This window comes from Pristiophorus japonicus, chromosome 8, assembly GCF_044704955.1.
Source record: "Pristiophorus japonicus isolate sPriJap1 chromosome 8, sPriJap1.hap1, whole genome shotgun sequence".
Lineage (NCBI taxonomy): Eukaryota > Metazoa > Chordata > Chondrichthyes > Pristiophoridae > Pristiophorus > Pristiophorus japonicus.
The window spans coordinates 223,284,548-223,302,206 of NC_091984.1; the positions used below are offsets into that span (position 1 = coordinate 223,284,548).

General features: G+C 46.9%; 1 protein-coding gene across 1 annotated transcript in view; it reads left to right on the forward strand.

Annotated features, from left to right (window-relative positions):
- Positions 1-17,659, forward strand: part of slc6a4b (solute carrier family 6 member 4b) — a 65,917-nt gene that overhangs the window by 23,446 nt on the left and 24,812 nt on the right. The window contains exons 6-8 of the mRNA XM_070888341.1: positions 11,608-11,711; positions 13,022-13,149; positions 15,649-15,761. Of these exons, the coding sequence (XP_070744442.1) occupies positions 11,608-11,711; positions 13,022-13,149; positions 15,649-15,761 (345 nt within the window). The remainder of the gene's footprint in view (positions 1-11,607; positions 11,712-13,021; positions 13,150-15,648; positions 15,762-17,659) is intronic.

The following is a 17,659-nucleotide window of genomic DNA, read 5'->3' on the forward strand; positions in this document are numbered from 1 at the left end:
GTTTATCCCGACTCTCTGCTTCCTGTCTGCCAACCAGTTCTCTATCCACGTCATACCTCCAATACTATGTGCTTTAATTTTGCACACCAATCTCTTGTGTGGGACTATGTCAAAAGCCTTTTGAAAGTCCAAATACACCACATCCACTGGTTCTTCCTTATCCACTCTACCAGTTACATCCTCAAAAAATTCTAGAAAATTTGTCAAGCAAGATTTCCTTTTCATAAATCTATGCTGACTTGGACCAATCCTGTCACTACTTTCCAAATGCACTGCTATTTCATCTTTAATAATTGATTCCAACATTTTCCCTACTACTGATGTCAGGCTAACCGGTTTGTAATTACCTGTTTTCTCACTCCCTCCTTTCTTAAAAAGTGGTGTTACATTAGCCACCCTCCAGTCCATAGGAACTGATCCAGAGTCAATAGACTGTTGGAAAATGATCACCAATGCATCCACTATTTCTCGGGCTACATCCTTAAGTACTCTGGGATGCAGACTATCAGGCCCCTGGAATTTATCGGCCTTCAATCCCATCAATTTCCCTAGCACAACTTTCCGACTAATAAGGATTTCCTTCAGTTCCTCCTTCTCACTAGACCCTTGGTCGCCTAGTATTTCTGGAAGGTTATTTGTGTCTTCCTTAGTGAAGACAGAACCAAAATATTTGTTTAACTGGTCCGCCATTTCTTTGTTCCCCATATGAATTCACTGAATCTGACTGCAAGGGACCTACGTTTGTCTTCACTAATCTTTTTCTCTTCACATATCTATTTATGTTCCCGGCAAGCTTCCTCTCATACTCTATTTTCCCCGTCCTAATTAAACCCTTTGTCCTCCTCTGCTGAATTCTAAATTTCTCCCAGTCCTCAGGTTTGTTGCTTTTTCCGGCCAATTTATATGCCTCTTCCTTGGATTTAACACTATCCTTAATTTTCCTTGTTAGCCACGGTTGAGCCACCTTCCCCATTTTATTTTTACGCCAGACAGGGATGTACAATTGTTGAAGTTCATCCACGTGATCTTTAAATGTTTGCCATTACCTATCCACTGTCAACCCTTTAAGTATCATTTGCCAGTCTATCCTAGCCAATTCACATCTCATACCATCGGAGTTACCTTTCCTTAAGTTCAGGACCCTAGTCTCTGAATTAACTGTGTCACTCTCCATCTTAATAAAGAATTCTACCATATTTAGGTCACTCTTCCCCAATGGGCCTCGCACAATAAGATTGCTAATTAGTCTTTTCTCATTACACATCACCCAGTCTAGGATGGCCAGCCCTCTAGTTGGTTCCTCGACATATTGGTCTAGAAAATCATCCCTAATATACTCCAGGAAATCCTCCTCTACCACATTGCTACCAGTTTGGTTAGCCCAATCAATATGTAGATTGAAGTCGCCCATGATAACTGCTGTACCTTTATTGCACGCATCCATAATTTCTTGTTTGATGCTGTCCCCAATCTCACTGTTTGGTGGTCTGTACACAACTCCCATTAGCGTTTTCTGCCCTTTGATGTTCCGTAGCTCCACCCATACCGATTCCATATCATCCAAACTAATGTCCTTCCTTACTATTGCGTTAATTTCCCCTTTAACCAGCAATGCCACCCCACCTCCTTTTCCTTTCTGTCTATCCTTCCTGAATGTTGAATACCCCTGGATGTTGAGTTCCCAGCCTTGGTCACCCTGGAGCCATGTCCCCATGATGCCAATTACATCATATCCATTAACTGCTATCTGCGCAGTTAATTCGTCCACCTTATTACGAATACTCCTCGCATTGAGGCACAGAGCCTTCAGGCTTGTCTTTTTAACACACTTTGCCCCTTTACACTTTGCTATAATGTGACCCTTTTTGTTTTTTGCCTTGGGTTTCTCTGTCCTCCACTTTGACTTTTCTTCTTTCTATCTTTTGCTTCTGCCCCCATTCTACTTCCCTCTGTCTCCCTGCATAGGTTCCCATCCCCCTGCCATATTACTTTAACCCCTCCCCAACAGCACTAGCAAACACTCCCCCCTAGGACATTGGTTCCGTTCCTGCCCAGGTGCAGACTGTCCCGTTTATTTACTCCAAACTAACTTAGAATGGGGTAAGTGTAGATTTTTGTACGCTCAGAAAAACCTTGCCTACACTTATAAATCAGGCATAGGGAACGAGAGATGCGGGGGTGGGGGAGGGAACAGGGGTTTACAAACATTAAACACTTCACTTTTTCAAATAAAGAGCCATCATCAATAATAAATGATAAATAAATCAATAAATCAACCGAAAAAAATTAAAAAATTAAAAATAAAAAAAATAATAAAAAATCAATCAGTAAATAAAAAATTAAATTTCTACTCACCGACTGCAGCACCAGGAGCCCTCCAACAGTGTGCTCGGTTGCCCCCCCTTCCCCAGTCTCTCTCGCTCTCTCTCTTTCTTTGTCAGTGTCTCTCTGTGTTTCTGACAGCGAGGGGTGCGGGAAGAGAGGGGGGAGTGGGGGAGGAGGAGGGAGATGGGGAGGGGGGAAGAGGACATGGGAGGGAGAGGAGGGGGTAAAGAGAGGGGGAGGGAGGAAGGGAGGGAGAAGAGGGGGAGGGAAGGAGAGGAGGGGGGAGGGAGGGAGAGAGGGGGAGGAAGCGAGTGGGGAGAGAAGGGGGGAGGGAGGGGGGAGAGGAGGGGGAGGGGGAGAGAAGGGGGGAGAGGAGAGGAGGGGGAGTGAGGGGGGGCGAAGAGGGGGGGGGAAGAGGGAGGCTGAACAGGCCCCGACGACGACGACGCAGATGTTTGGCCATGCTGAAGGCTTCGGGCGGGGACTGCCCCCAGCAAGATGCCGGGCGGGCGGGCCCCGCCGAGGACGTGGAGGGAGGGAGGGGGGAGAGGAGGGGGGAGGAGGGGGAACGGCTGAACAGGAGGTGGGGGGGGGAGCAGGAGCTGAACGGGGCGGGTGGAGGGGGGGCGGTTCACAGGAGGGAGCGAGGCCCGAGTCCGATCTTCGCCCGGTGAGCCCATTCAGCCAGGGCTAGGGCCGGCGTGTTTCGGACCCCTCCCATGTAGCCTCGGGGGCGAGGAGCTACTGCACATGCGCACACACTCTAGCGCGCATGTGCAGAGATCCCAGCACTGTTTTTAGCGCTGGGACCTGACTCCGCCCCCAACCCTTTGTGCTGCGCCATGCTGAGCACAAAGAAGTCCTGAGGAGCTTGCAGAATAACAAGGTAAGTTTTCAGCACCCTTTTTATTCCAGAAAATCTGCGCACCTGTGGATGTGCGGCGTTCTTACAGAGGGCGGAAACTTAGGCCCATTCTTCTAAACGCTAGAGAATTGTCTACTCAACCAGGTCAGCTATTTCTACACATTCATGGAACACGCATGTCGCCCCTTTTTTCTTTAGATGTACATTGTTTTACACATGTCTGCATTAAGTTTTATCTGCCATTGTTTTGCTCGCATATGTATTTTTTCCAGCTCATTCTGTAGTTTCTGAGCTGCCTCTCTGATTTGGTGTACAAGGCAAGAATGACAGTCGGAAATGGAGCAATGAATTGGGTTTTTAATACAGTGAGATTTCAGGAGAGTGTGTATGTCAGCATATTTGTAGGTTATGAGGAATAAGAGATAAATAAAAAAATAACAATAACCATAGTACTCTTGTTAAAATAGAGAATGAAAGAACCGAGAAAAGTTGCAATGGAAAGAGAGGCTGGAGACTAAAATTGAGAGAAGGATCATCGATAATGCAATTAGCTTTTCCTGCACAAGTTGAGCATCCGAAATATTGAGTTCCAAAATTCGGAATGTTTCGAAATCCGGACATTGCGCTGATCCATGGAGGGGTCGTCCAAAATCTGGAAAATGTTCCGAAATCTGGACTTTTTAAAAACGGCGATAGCAGTATTTTTTCGCCAAAAGTACCGCTATTTTTTTAAAGATGCAAGTTGGGCCTAGGGAGGGGGGAAAACAGCTCCCCCCCTCCCCACAAAATATTTTAAAAAGCAAAAAAAAAATTCACAAAGCATTCTGAAAACCCTTACCTACTAAATCGCTGAAAAATAATTAAAAAATAAAAACTTTAACTTAGCTTTTTGGCAGGTCTTCAACGCAGGTTTTTCCCGGCCACCGACGCTGCCGGCCCCGGCCCTGCCTTCCCCCCCCCCCACCCCACCCTCCGCTGCCCCGGACCCTCCACCTCCCCCCCACTGCTGCCGCAGCACCCTTACCTCAGCCCAGGTGTTTTTGGGTTCGGGACTCGGAAAGACGTTCCGAAATCCGGAAATACCCGAAATCTCTGTATTCCATTTATCTGGTCTCTACTTCTGTACTGCCTTTTCCTTACCTACTTTTAAGAGTGGCGCTCTCTTCATAAATATGTGCCACATACATGTGCCATTATAGATATGAATCACATCAATACAGAACATCATATTGCATTCTCTTAATGCCGACATGAAAAGAATGATCCATATCTCTTGCAGCTCTACTTTCTCACGGGGCAATAAACTTTTTCAATCAAGATATAGGACTAGACTTTCCACTTCACATCGCTGGGCTAGTGCCCATATATCACCCAAAAAGGCCTGCTATCGCCCATTTTGACACAAAAGTGGAAAGTTGGGCCAGCACATCGCCGGAAAATTGACGTCTCAACTTTCGGCTCACATCACTGAGGTGATTGCTGAGGTGATCGCCCACACATCGCCCAGCCCAACTTTCGGCACATCGCCGGCATATCGCCGGGCTGATCGCTCACCGAGAACATCGCTGGCCTTCCTCACAGAGCTCGGCCCTACGGACACCATTTTGAACATCGCAGGAAGAGAGGAGGCTGCTTAGATAGTTTGTGAATTATTTAAGGGCCTTTTAAATTTAGATCCACTCACAATTAGACGTTTTATTATATTTATATTAATAAGTGACATTTCATCCTTACTTGGTCTGGCCTGGCCATTGTTTTACAATAGTTGCATTCATGTTTTATTAAAACTTAAGTTATTAGAAGACACTGCACAACAATTGTAAAGTGAAAGAAATTTGTTTTAATAAAATAACAGTGCTTTTAAACGTGATTTTTAAATAACAAACACAAAAACACCCTCCCACTAACAACCCCACCCCTCCCCCCCCCAACCAAATAGTGAAGCAACAATAAAAACACCAACAAGAAACAATGTGAACAATATGTACAACATAAAAAAGATTATACCCCCCCTCCCTACCTGCGGCCACCTTTCCCTCCAGATCCTGGACCCCCCTGTCTCCTGACCTCACCTACACGTTTTGGTCCCCGGGTACTGCTACGAAGCTGGGGCACAGTGGGCAAGAGCAAGACTTCCTGCCATGGTGGGCATGATGGCCTGTTGGGGGACTGTTGGAGGGAAGACAAAACAGGGGGATGGCCTTACGAGTCAGGAGGTGGTGCTTCCTCCAGACCCGCCTGTGTGCCGGTGGTTGTGGTCACGGGACCTTGGGGTGCAGCGCCGTGTACCGCCAAGAACGCATGCTGCAATGCATGGGAGGAGGCGGTGTTTTCACGCATCTCGTGGATCATCTGCAGCGTCGCCTCCGCTTGGCGAGCAGACACCCGGGAGAATTCCTCCGTGAACCCCACAAACACCTGGAGCTGCTCGCGATTGATCATGACAGACTCCTCGCACAGTCGTGCCAGGCTCTTTACGTGATCGTCTTGGGTAGGCCTTTGCTCAAGCCGCTGACCCGGCCTCCGTGGGGTCTGCGCCCAGCACCAATATGCGCCTTGGCATCGCCAACTGCATGCCACTTGTTGCCGCTATCCCTTCGGTGGAAATCAAAATTGTGGCCACAGATTCAACAGACAGAACGATGCAAGGGGCATCCTCCTCTGTTTCCAAGTATTCCTCCTCCTCGGGCTCGGTGGTCTCCTCCTCTTCCCCGCTTGTGTTGAATGACACATGCAGTGGGGTAGGGACATGTGGGGGTATGTCCTCCATTGGCGCCTCTGGAGCTGGGAGTCCTTCAAAACACAATTGAGCTTATTAGAACAGAAGGGATTGTTGTGCCGCGCTGGTATATGTAGGAGGAACAGCACTAATCTAATGAATGTAAGCGAGAGATGTTACATATTAATGCATCATATGGTGGTACATCTATGTAGAATTCACTGCGCCAGAGAGCTGTGGAGGCTGGATCAGTCGCAGATAGACAGACTGATAAGGGAGCGAGGGTTTATAAGATGCGGACAGAGAAGGGAACAGACGGCCAGATGGCCTGCTCGTATGTTCTCATGTTATCAACCTGAGAGTAGCACAGAGGCTACATGCATAACATGACATCATTCGTCTATTCTATTATAATGAAATGATGTTACATTTCTTTAACACTGCTTGACACATTACTCACGTGGTGCATGAGAGGGTGCGGCAACACCACAGGTGGTGACTGCGTGACTGTGGGCCCCCACTAGTGCTGCAGCACGTTCCTCAAGAATGATCAGTGGCTGTATTACAGCAGGGCTCCTCCGGTGCGCCTCTGCTGCACCTGATTATGGGATATCTTCCTCTGTAAACGTGAAAAGAGCATGGCATAAGCTACTTGACTAGGTTATATAATTTATAGACAACAGTTTCCAACGTTATATGCTAATAGGGTTTGTGTCCACAATTGATGCATGGTTATAACAAAGAACGGTGTGTTTAGGAGCTAATGCTTGACACAAACATCTCTCTCGAATACAATCTACATTGAACTCAGCAATGACAGTAAATAATTGTCCCTTGTCAGACTGTGAGCAAAGGCAGCTCTCCCCCAGTCCATGCTGGGTCCCTGTGTAAGTGACAGCAGCCAGAGAGACTTAAAAAGGGCACAGGTTCATAGCCATGTGCAGTTCTTAGTGAGGATGATATATTTTATATATGTTCGAATAACAAGCTTACATTCAATCCAGGAGTTGACTATTATAATTAAAATTGTACTTAGTATTTGCATCATTACAGTATAAAATCGTACTTGCTCTTGCTGAAGCCACAAGGCTGTTCCAGCACTTGCGGCACTGGTCGGATCCCCTGGCTTCGTAGGACGCAGACGAGACACAGACAGCGGCGCTTTCACTCCATATCGGACGATACGCCCGTGGTGCTGGTTTCCCACCATGCTCCTCCACCCCCCCCCCCCGGTCAATTGGGCCCACCGGGAGTGGACCTCCGCGACGAGGGCCTTATTGGCCTCATCCGAAAAGAGTTTGGACCTCTTCCTCCCCATCTCCACGTCTCCAACACTTTCATCACTGTCAGACATATTCTTTACCTTTCTCTATCACTCTCTTTTCTCTCTCCTCTCTGTCTCTGCAATCCTCCTCTCTATCTATCTCTCTCTCTCTTTTCTCTCTCCTCTCTGCCTCTGTCTTCCTCCTCTCTCTCTATCTCTCTCTCTCTATCCTCTCTTGATCTCTCTCACCCTTCTCCGCATGTATGGATAACCCCATACCTCCCGAGACACGGGAAAACATGTCCACCAAAAAAAACCACGCATGCGCAGAAGCTCGTTGCTAGGGAAGCTTTTGCCTTCACCATCGCTGCGCTATTGCTGGGCGATGTCACATCGCTGGGCTCTTGTTTTGCTCATTTCACATACTGGGCTATCGCCGAGCCGAAAGTCGCGATCCAAAAAATAGGCGATGGTCCAGCGATCATGAAGACTGAAACATTGCTAAGGCTGGAACATCACCCATTTTTTGGGCGCTAGCGAGCAAAGTGGAAAGTTTAGACCATAGTATATCACAAATCTATTTAACTTGCTGCACATGCAAATGATTTCCAGCATTGCTTATAGCAGAGGCGAGAGCTGGTATTGTTGCCATTGCAAACGCATTTGTTAAAAAATTATTTTAGTGAGTCTTTCTAATTACAAAAAATGTTTCTATGACATATTGACCAGCAAAATCCTTACAATGTCATTAAACATTGCAAAATGAGCCATCCTTTTTCAATGTTGCTAATCATTTCCTCCAAATATTGATATTTTTTGATAAAATTAAATGAAATCTAATTGCACAATCCGGCCAGGACTGTGGCTCTCGTTACTGTTGCAATAGCACTCTTGCTCTCACGTTCATTATATGCTTCATCCTTGCAGACAGCTGGGCTCTTTTATCCATTAACCACAGCCTTAGCTACAGACAAGTGCTCATCCCTGGTTGGATGGGAGCTCTAAAAGGTAAATGAGTTTATTATTCCGTCGGAACAAGAGAGAGGCCCTTGCAAATGTAAATCATAGATTGAAGCACACATCTGGTTTATGTGCAGCCTTTGTTCATGCAGTCCTTGCTTTGTGATGACCGTTTTTATAATAGATTTGCTTTCTGTAATTAAAGACTGCTACCTGAGAATTTCTCAACTTCATCTCCCTGTCTTTCCTTCCTCCAACAGTTTACAAATTATACAGGCATTTAAGGCACAATCTTCGTGTCACCTAGCCATGGTTTCCTGATTTATGTCATCTTTTTTGCTACTCTTTTCAACCTTGGTGATGTCCAGCAGTATGAGCCTTGGTCCTTCATCTCGATTTCTCAATAAAAACCATTTTTTTTCCGGATTTAACTCAACCTTTGTCCACCTGGAATCTGCAATAGGGCCGACCTTCAATGCCTCCTCATGGAATACTACTTTTAGTTTCCATTGGTGTGGCTGACTAGATAACTGACCAGCAACAAAGTCACAAGCGAGTTGTAGCAATCTCAAAGAATTGGAGACTGTTCCCTCAAATGATGTTGCGGCTAAATCCACCTTCTAGCATAATACCGAAGTGTACAGACTAGAATGCCTTATGTTTGAATCTCAGTCTGTGTTTAGTTAGCAAAATCAGGCAGAGTCCCTGCTCCTGATCACCAGCCAGTCCTGGAAAGTGTGCATGTGTGGACATTGGCTGTGAACAGGATTGGACTCAGCTATGATGTGTATAAAATTTTGAGGGACCTGGATATAGTGGATAGCAAGGGCCTATTTACCTTGGTGGAGGGGTCAATTACGATGGGGCATAGGTTTAAGGTGGTTGGTGGAAGGTTCAGAGGGGATTTGAGGGGAAGCTTCTTCACGCAGAGGGTTGTCGGGGTCTGGAACTCACTGTCTGGAAGTGTGGTGGATGCAGAAACCCTCACTGCATTTAAAAGATGCTTGGATGGGCATTTGAAGTGCTGTAACCTGCAGGGTTACGGACCTAGAGCTGGTAAGTGGGATTAGACTGGATAACTACTTGTTGGCTGGTGCAGATACGATGGTGAGTATCACAGGGAATTGAATATGGCCAGGGTGATCTCCTGGACTAGTTTTGATTGCCTGGATGGGTCGGAGAGGAGTTTTCCCAGATTTTTTCCCCCCAATTTGCCTGGATTTTTATCATTTTTTTGCCTTTCCCAGAAGATCACATGACTCCGTTTGGGGTGGAGTGTAGAATGTTGCGGTGCAAGGGGTGTCGCAGTTGTGTGAGGTGGACTGGTGGGCCGGATGCTCTTTACCTTTCCACCATTGTTCATTGTTCATAGGTTTATATGTAACCTTCAGGGCTGCTGACCGAGGGCCGTGTGGTTCTGTGTCGGCCGGCGTGGACACGATGGGCTGAAATGGCTTCCTTCTGCGCTGTAGACGTCTATGTTTCTATAATGCCTTCCACAGTCAAATAGCCTGCCAGCACTGACTGTCTAGGGCCACCATCTGAAGAGGAGAGGACTTGTAAGGCTGTTGGCACTTATGAAACCATAATGCGGCAAGAGTCAGCACCTTCAGGGCGGAGAGGAGAAAATCAAAAGGGGAAAGGGACACTAGGGAAGATTTCCTCAGATTGCTACGTACTGGCCACATTGTAAACACAGTGAGAGGGTTTCCTTTGTTTGCTATTTCTAGTGAAATAGTAAATGCATTTTGCAACATGTTAATGATTTTGCTAGAAACAGTAACCAGTGGAAATCTTCCCTCACAGTCTGCGCCTAGAAAGAGAGCAGAAAAGATGCACCTCACCTTTATCATGATGGTGCCACATGTAAGTAGCGCAATTATATTTTTGTGACGCAGCAACATGCTTTGTTGCAACATCACAACACACTGTTTAACAAACACGTGAAGAAAGCACAGTCTGGAGAACACCCAGGTTTACGACGAACTGATGGTGCAACTTCAAAGGAATTAGCTTACGTGGTTTATTCATTTATAAATGTCACTTACATTCATGCATTTTGTTTTACTCTCCTCTAATTATTTAGAGCAACAATGTGTGGCTAGGATGTTAACGGGCACCCTTCCCCAAGTTCAGCTGTACATGGTTCTCTTTCCCCAGGTGGTAGTGGAGAAGGCTAACGGATCTATGGGTCACCTATTTCAAACAATAGGCGAGCAAGTTAAAGGTCACATGGAGCTCCTTTTCCAGGTTGTAGGGAAGAAGGCTTGGGATACAACAATAACAGCAACTTATATTTATATAGCGCCTTTAACGTAGTAAAACGTCCCAAGGCGCTTCACAGGAGTAATATAAGGCAAAAAATTTGACACCGAGCCACATAAGGAGAAATTAGGGCAGGTGACCAAAAGCTTGGTCGAAGAGGTAGATTTTATGGAGTGTCTTGAAGGAGGAAAGAGAGGTAGAGAGGTGAAGAGGTTTAGGTCGGGTGTACCAGAGCTTGGGGCTAGGCAACAGAAGGCACGGCCACCAATGGTTGAACGATTATAATCAGGAATGCGCAAGAGGGAAGAATTAGAGGAGCGCAGATATCTCGGGGGTTGTAGGGCTGGAGGAGATTATAGAGATAGGAAGGCGCGAGGCCATGGAAGGGTTTGAAAACAAGGATGAGAATTTTGAAATCAAGGTGTTGCTTAACCGGGAGCCAATGTAGGTCAGTGAGCACAGGGTGATGGGTGAGCGGGACTTGATGTGAGTTAGGACACAGGCAGCTGAGTTTTGGATGATCTCAAGTTTACATAGGGTAGAATGTGGGAGGCCAGCCAGAAGTGCATTGGAATGGTCAAGTCTAGAGGTAACAAAGGCATGGACGAAGGTTTCAGCAGCGGATGAGCTGAGGCATGGGCGGAGACAGGTGACGTTACGGAGGTGGAAATAGGCGATCTTAGTGATCCCGCGGATATGTCATACATAGGTCTTCCTCACACTCAAGAGGACAGAGGTCTCATATTTCACCTGATAGGGGAGGATGTGAAAGGGTCCATGGGACTCCTTCTCCCGGGGAAGAGGTATGATTTAAGCACGATGATGTGGATGATACAAGCTTCCTTTCTACCTATAAACTTTTCCTTTATTTAAAATGGGGACCATCAGAGTCATGTGGTGCCCCATCCAGCAGCTCAGCTGAAATCTAGGTAAGACAAGCAAGCTGAAGTGACAGAAGGCCCAGGACAAGAACTTGCTGCTTTGCTGGCTGGGAATCAAGTGCTGAAAAGTTACTTGGCAATCAGCAAGTAGAAATTCCCAAAAGAACATATACTATCTATCCTCTACAAGTCAGTCAGCTGCTCACAAGGTCGATTACATGTTAGGTTGTAAATTCCAGACGTTATAAATTAGTCTCTCCAATATTAGATGTGATGGCTATCCTTCCACCTGCACAGGTAATTTCTGACCTATTACTCTTTCCTTTAGGTGTGGGTGGATGCAGCTACCCAGATTTTCTTCTCCTTGGGCCCTGGATTTGGAGTCATCATGGCTTTAGCGAGCTACAACCCGTTCAATAATAACTTTTACCGGTAGGGCTAAATAATAAACCATATCCAAAGTGTTTACAATCATATTACATACTTCTCCAACTGTTCAAGGATACTGTTCCAAACAGGCTAGGAATGTTCCAAGTTCAACTGTTCATCTGTGCTGAGATAGCTGATCTCACACGCAAGTGAGGGAAGTACAGCTTTTATGGTGTTATTTCCAGTGCATGAAGGACATCTCCAGGGCTCACCCTGCTGGAGATCCATCCCAATCAAGCAGGAGGGAGCAGAAAGCCTTGGCCACCATAGTTGGAGTTGGAGTTGGGCAGTTCACACGTCCAATCCCATTGAATCTGATATCATGGAAGGAAGAGGGATTGGCGATGACACGACATGTGGGAATTCTCAGAAGTCCCGCCTCTGGTTCGCACTGCAATGTTTTTGCTTCCTGGGTTCTTTGCTTAAGAATTCATAGCAACACATTGCTATTAAGAACTAGTTGGTTTATTAACAAAGGTTTAACAATCACACTACACATTACCAGTTCATCCACTAGGCTCACAACTGCATGCCTCATCATGGATGACCTAGACCCAGCTGACTGAGGTTTTATTGAGTTTTGTGAACATCACGTGACTGGCTAAGCCACTCACAATACAACAGGTCCACATACCTGTGAGCATGCTCACAGGGGCATACATTACACCCACAACATAATACAACAATACAATACTTCAAGAAAGCTGAAGTGGGGTCTACCAAATTTAGAAAGGTTTGAAAGTAGTCAGTTGCTGTCAGGAAACTGACCTTCATGGAAAAGGGCCAATTTAAAAAATATTCTTCAACACTTGACCCCAGTGGATGGTGAACGCCACAATTCCTACCCTCCCCCACCTAGCGAGGGCCTTAGCTGGACTGGTACTGGTGTAGACACCTGCCACTTTATTTTAAATTGCTTGATCCAGGGAATTCTCATGGGGTCAGCATGTGAATAGCCAGAACAAAGGAAGTCATGCTTGCTTATTGCTGTGGCGGTGGAGTGGAATCACGAGCCCTCAGTCTTCAGCCAATCAGAGTGTTAATTGATAATATTGTGGAATAATACACATGGGAGGAAATTTCCCGAGTACACTCTGCCAGGCCAACAGGGATCCTTTCCTGTCCGTTGTACATATCAAGAAATCTCAGGTGTGCATTGAAATCAATGGATGGAAACCAAGGGCACTGCTCCGCAACTTCCTGTCAGGCACAACCATCGGGCGAAGTTTCTTGCCTCATAAAATGGCACCTGTGTGGAGTCAACAGCATTTTCTTGTTGGTTTGTCAATTTGACTGCTTTTTTTCCCTTGCAGAGACGCAATTATCACCAGTTCAGTGAACTGTCTGACTAGTTTCCTGTCCGGCTTCGTAATTTTCACAGTGCTGGGATACATGGCTGAGAAGCGCAGTGTTGAAGTGGAGGATGTGGCAAAGGACATAGGTGTGTGAATTTGGCCGACTCTGTAACAAATCTCTGGCAAACACAGAACGAGACTCAGAATGAAGCCATGAATGGGTTGCAAAAATGCCACTTTCCTGAAATGAACGAAACTCTTTTGTGATGGAAGGATCTATGTGCGTTATAACACTGAACTTGTAGCACAGATGGAGGCCATTCGCCCCACTGTGCCTGTACCTGTGCTAGCTCTTTAACTGGAGTTTGCTATTTTGATCAATGTTTTTGTTCTTTCTCATATCCTATTATATTCTTTCTTTTTCAAACAAGATCCAACATTTTAAACAATGGGAAGTCGGCCATCCAGATTTAAATGAGGGCCGCGAGTATTAATAGAGCGCATTTACTTGCACTATCAAAATGGTCGCATTGCCTCTGACTGGTTCTCCATTATCACATGACCTGATTGCTGATTGGTCTCCTTGGAGGATAAGCCACGACCAGAAGTTTTTCTGGCATGTGTAACTGGAACCGCCGAGCCCAAGTTCTGACTAACTTTGCAAAGTGTAATTCGATCCATTCTAATTTCAGAAGCCAGAGAGGATAGATCTCCACCAACCCAGCCAAAGTCTCCCAAGTTCCAGCTGAAGAAGTCCCTTACCTCAGCAGAAGTGCATGCCTCTACCAGCCAAAGTTCCTTACCCCAGCGCAAATGCATGACCTTACCGCCCCCCCCCCACACTTCTACCCCTGCCATAAATGTGTGTGGGTCACAGATTGTTAACAGGTATATTGGGTATACAGTGTTGTGACTTCTGGATTTCATCCACTCCAACCATGTCCCTTGTAACACATGCACCGAGTCTGAGAAATCGGGTGTGGGTGTAAAGGGGTTTGGAAGAACATGATCCATCTTCCCTGAGTTCCCTCTCTCCCCTCTCCCTCTGCCCCTCTCTCTCCCCCAGCTCCCCTCCCCCCCCCCCACTGTGTCTCTCTCTTCCCCCCCCCTCCCCGTGTCTCTCACTCTCTCCCCCTTGTGTCTCTGTCTCTCTCTCCCCCGTGTCTCTCTCTCCACCCCGCCCACCACCCGTCACCTCTCTCTCCCCCCCTCACACAACGCCGCCCACCGCCTCTCTGTCCCTGCTGCCCGGCACCTGTCTCCCCACCGCCCGCAAGCTCGGAGGAACAACGTGGTCAATTGCGGGGGCCACACTTCCGGTTCCGGAGGCGGGAGGCGTTGGGCGGAGTCCAGAGGACGCAGGCGCAGAAGGACAGAAAAAGGACAGTACAAATAGTCACTCTGGTTTAAATACCCCAGGCCTAATTCCTGGAGCGCCGGATGAGTTTCTAACTTACACCATTACGCACCCAGGGAAAACTGTCGTGGAGTTAACATCGAGGCTTTGGCTTTTCAGCAGACCATCACTTCCCAAAAAGCTATTTCTAAAGTCACTCTCCCACATCCAACCCAGGTTACAGAAACACTCTACATCCTCTGTACCCAGTTCACAGAGACAGTGTACCCCAATCAACTTCTTCACAGAGGCCTGCAATCCCACTGGTACAAATTGCCGCTCATTACCCTCTGTCCCCCTCAATCCAACCTGGCAATCCAACCCCTCCAACACAGCTCAATTTGGTACGGCTCTTCCACGTCCCAGTGCAAGCTGGCAGGCTTCCCTCTCTTCTATTCATATTGAAATGTCTCTCCCCTCAGTTTATATCGGCACTCTTTCCCTCCCCCAATAAATGATCTTCCGTCCTCACCCCAAAATGCTGTTTCCAGCTTTCCCCTTCTTTCACCCAGAGCACCACTCCCAACCTCTGGCTCCTCCTTTTCATTTCCCATTTCTCCCTTCCTTCCACTGCTATCAATTTCTCTTTTGCCCTTCTACAGCATGGCTGAGATGCAAATTCAATAAGAAAATAATAACAGTATCTCATCTTTCATTTCGGCCCTTTACAGCCTTCTAGACTCAATATCGAGTTCAACAATTTAATTTATTTATTTATCTATTTTTTTCCTATTTTTTTATTTTCCTCACGGTAGCTGTTGATGAATCTGCCATCTCCATTTACACCCTATCTCGACTCATCTTTTGTTTCTTAACTTGCCCCATTACCATCTCCTTTTGCCTTGCACCATCATCCCTTTCGTCTCTCTAATCTCTCCTGTCTTCCACCCTATAACAGACCTTCCCTTTTGTTTTTTCCTCACCCACGCCGCCCCCCTTTCCCTGCTCCTACTTGCTTAATACCCTGTTACATCTCTAACTTTATCCAGTTCTGACAAAGGGTCAACGACCTGAAACATTAACTCTGTTTCTCTCTCCACAGATGCTGCCTGACCCGCTGGGTATTTCCAGCATTTGCTGTTTTACTTCAGATTTCCAGCATCTGCAGTATTTCGCTTTTTTATTTGAGAAAATAATAACACCTTCACTCAGTACAGGACCTTGGGACCTCCGACTTTACTAACCTGCTGTACATGTTTTGTATCTTTATACAAAAATAATAGGTCTGCATGTTTTTTTGGGTGTGCAGGTTCCAATCTCCTGTTTATAACCTATCCTGAGGCCATCGCTAACATGGATGCTTCCCCCTTCTGGGCAGTGCTCTTCTTTTCAATGCTGATAACTCTGGGCTTGGATAGTACAGTAAGTAAAATCTTTAGTAAAGCTAATTGGAAAGGAAGCTTCTACAGTTAGAGTGTCACAATTGGAAGAAAATAGATTCCAATTGAAGAAGTAATATTTCAGATGGAGTTTTTCGTGAGATCTGTGCTTGTTGTAATAAAGGCTAACCATAAGAAATATCTGTGTTGGCAAATGTATTATTGTCACCAAGAGTCAGCATTCAGCGCTCCCAGAGCATGTAGAGCGGTTGCCACCCAGAGATCCTTACTGGAAAATGCATGACATCAGCACATCGGGCATTTTGAATGGAGGCTATTGTGGGGGCTCAAAAATTGGCGCATCTTTAATGGCACCAGCAGGATTGTAACAGCTGCTAGTGCCCAGTAACCCACCCCCTTGACTGAGGCACCCTCACAGGGCCTCTCCCAATGCAATGGAATCTTGGCCTTTATTGCAAAGAGGATGGAGTATAAAAGCAAGGAAGTCTTGCTACAGCTATACAGGGTATTGGTGAGGCCACACCTGGAATACTGTGTGCAGTTTTGGTTTCCATATTTACAAAAGGATATACTTGCTTTGGAGGCAGTTCAGAGAAGGTTCACTAGATTGATTCCGGGGATGAGGGGGTTGACTTATGAGGAAAGGTTGAGTAGGTTGAGCCTCTACTCATTGGAATTCAGAAGAATGGGAGGTGATCTTATTGAAACGTATAAGATTATGAGGGGGCTTGACAAGGTGGATGCAGAGAGGATGTTTCCACTGCTGAGGGAGACTAAAACTAGAGGGCATGATCTTAGAATAAGGGGCCACCATTTAAAACTGAGATGAGGAGAAATTTCTTCTCTGAGGTTTGTAAATCTGTGGAATTCGCTGCCTCAGAGAGCTGTGGAAGCTGGGACATTAAATAAATTTAAGACAGAAAAAGACAGTTTCTTAAACGATAAGGGGTTATGGGAAGCGGGCAGGGAAGTGGAGCTGAGTCCAGGATCAGATCAGTCATGATCTTATTGAATGATGGAGCAGGCTCGAAGGGCCATTTGGCCTATTCCTGCTCCTATTTCTTATGTTCTTATATAAGTGTAGAAGTCAAGTCAGGGCACAATCAGGCTCAGCTATGGTGTTGTCTATAATCAGGTAGTCTGCTGACACACTAACTCGGCATGAAGAACAACCACCTGGGAGAATGTAACCAGTGTGCAGGAAACAGCAAGGAGTCTGTAATGTACGCACCTGTGTGTATGCTAACAGGTTTATATGTCCGGCGCGCGGCCAATACCATCGAGTCGCTAAAAACAGCTCTGGGCCCTGACTCCGTTAGGTGTGCCGAGGAGGCTCAAGCACGTGGGGAGATCCCGTCCGAACTGACCCCCGTCCGGACGGATTACCTCATCGGCGCCAAGCCCCAAAACCTCCCTCGGGAGCCGGCGCCTCACAACTTGAGCCGCCTCGGGGAAATCCCCTCCGTGCCTTTCAGTTCTGCGCGGAGGGGTTTCCTACACGGGCTGCTCCTGCACACTCTCCACCTTGCCATCCTCGTCTGCCGTCCGGACACGCCATGGCGCAACACCTTGCCGTCCGGAGGAGGCGGGGGTCCCCGATGGAGTGCACTCTACGCGGGAGTCCTCCCACTATTTATCGGGGACTTGGCCTGGAGGGTGGTGCACGGAGCAGTCCCGTGCAACAAATTTTTAAGCCGGTTCACGGGCTCCCAGGCCGCCTGCAATTTCTGCGGTCTGGAGGAGTCCGTGTTCCACGTTTCTATGGAGTGTGCGAGGTTGCAGCCCCTGTTTCATTATTTAAAGGGGCTGCTCCTCAATTTCTGGCTGCACTTCAGTCCCACACTCCTGATCTTTGGGCACCCTGTGCGGAGGGGAGCGGGTAGGTCCGAGGGCCTCCTCGTAGGACTGCTCCTGGGCACG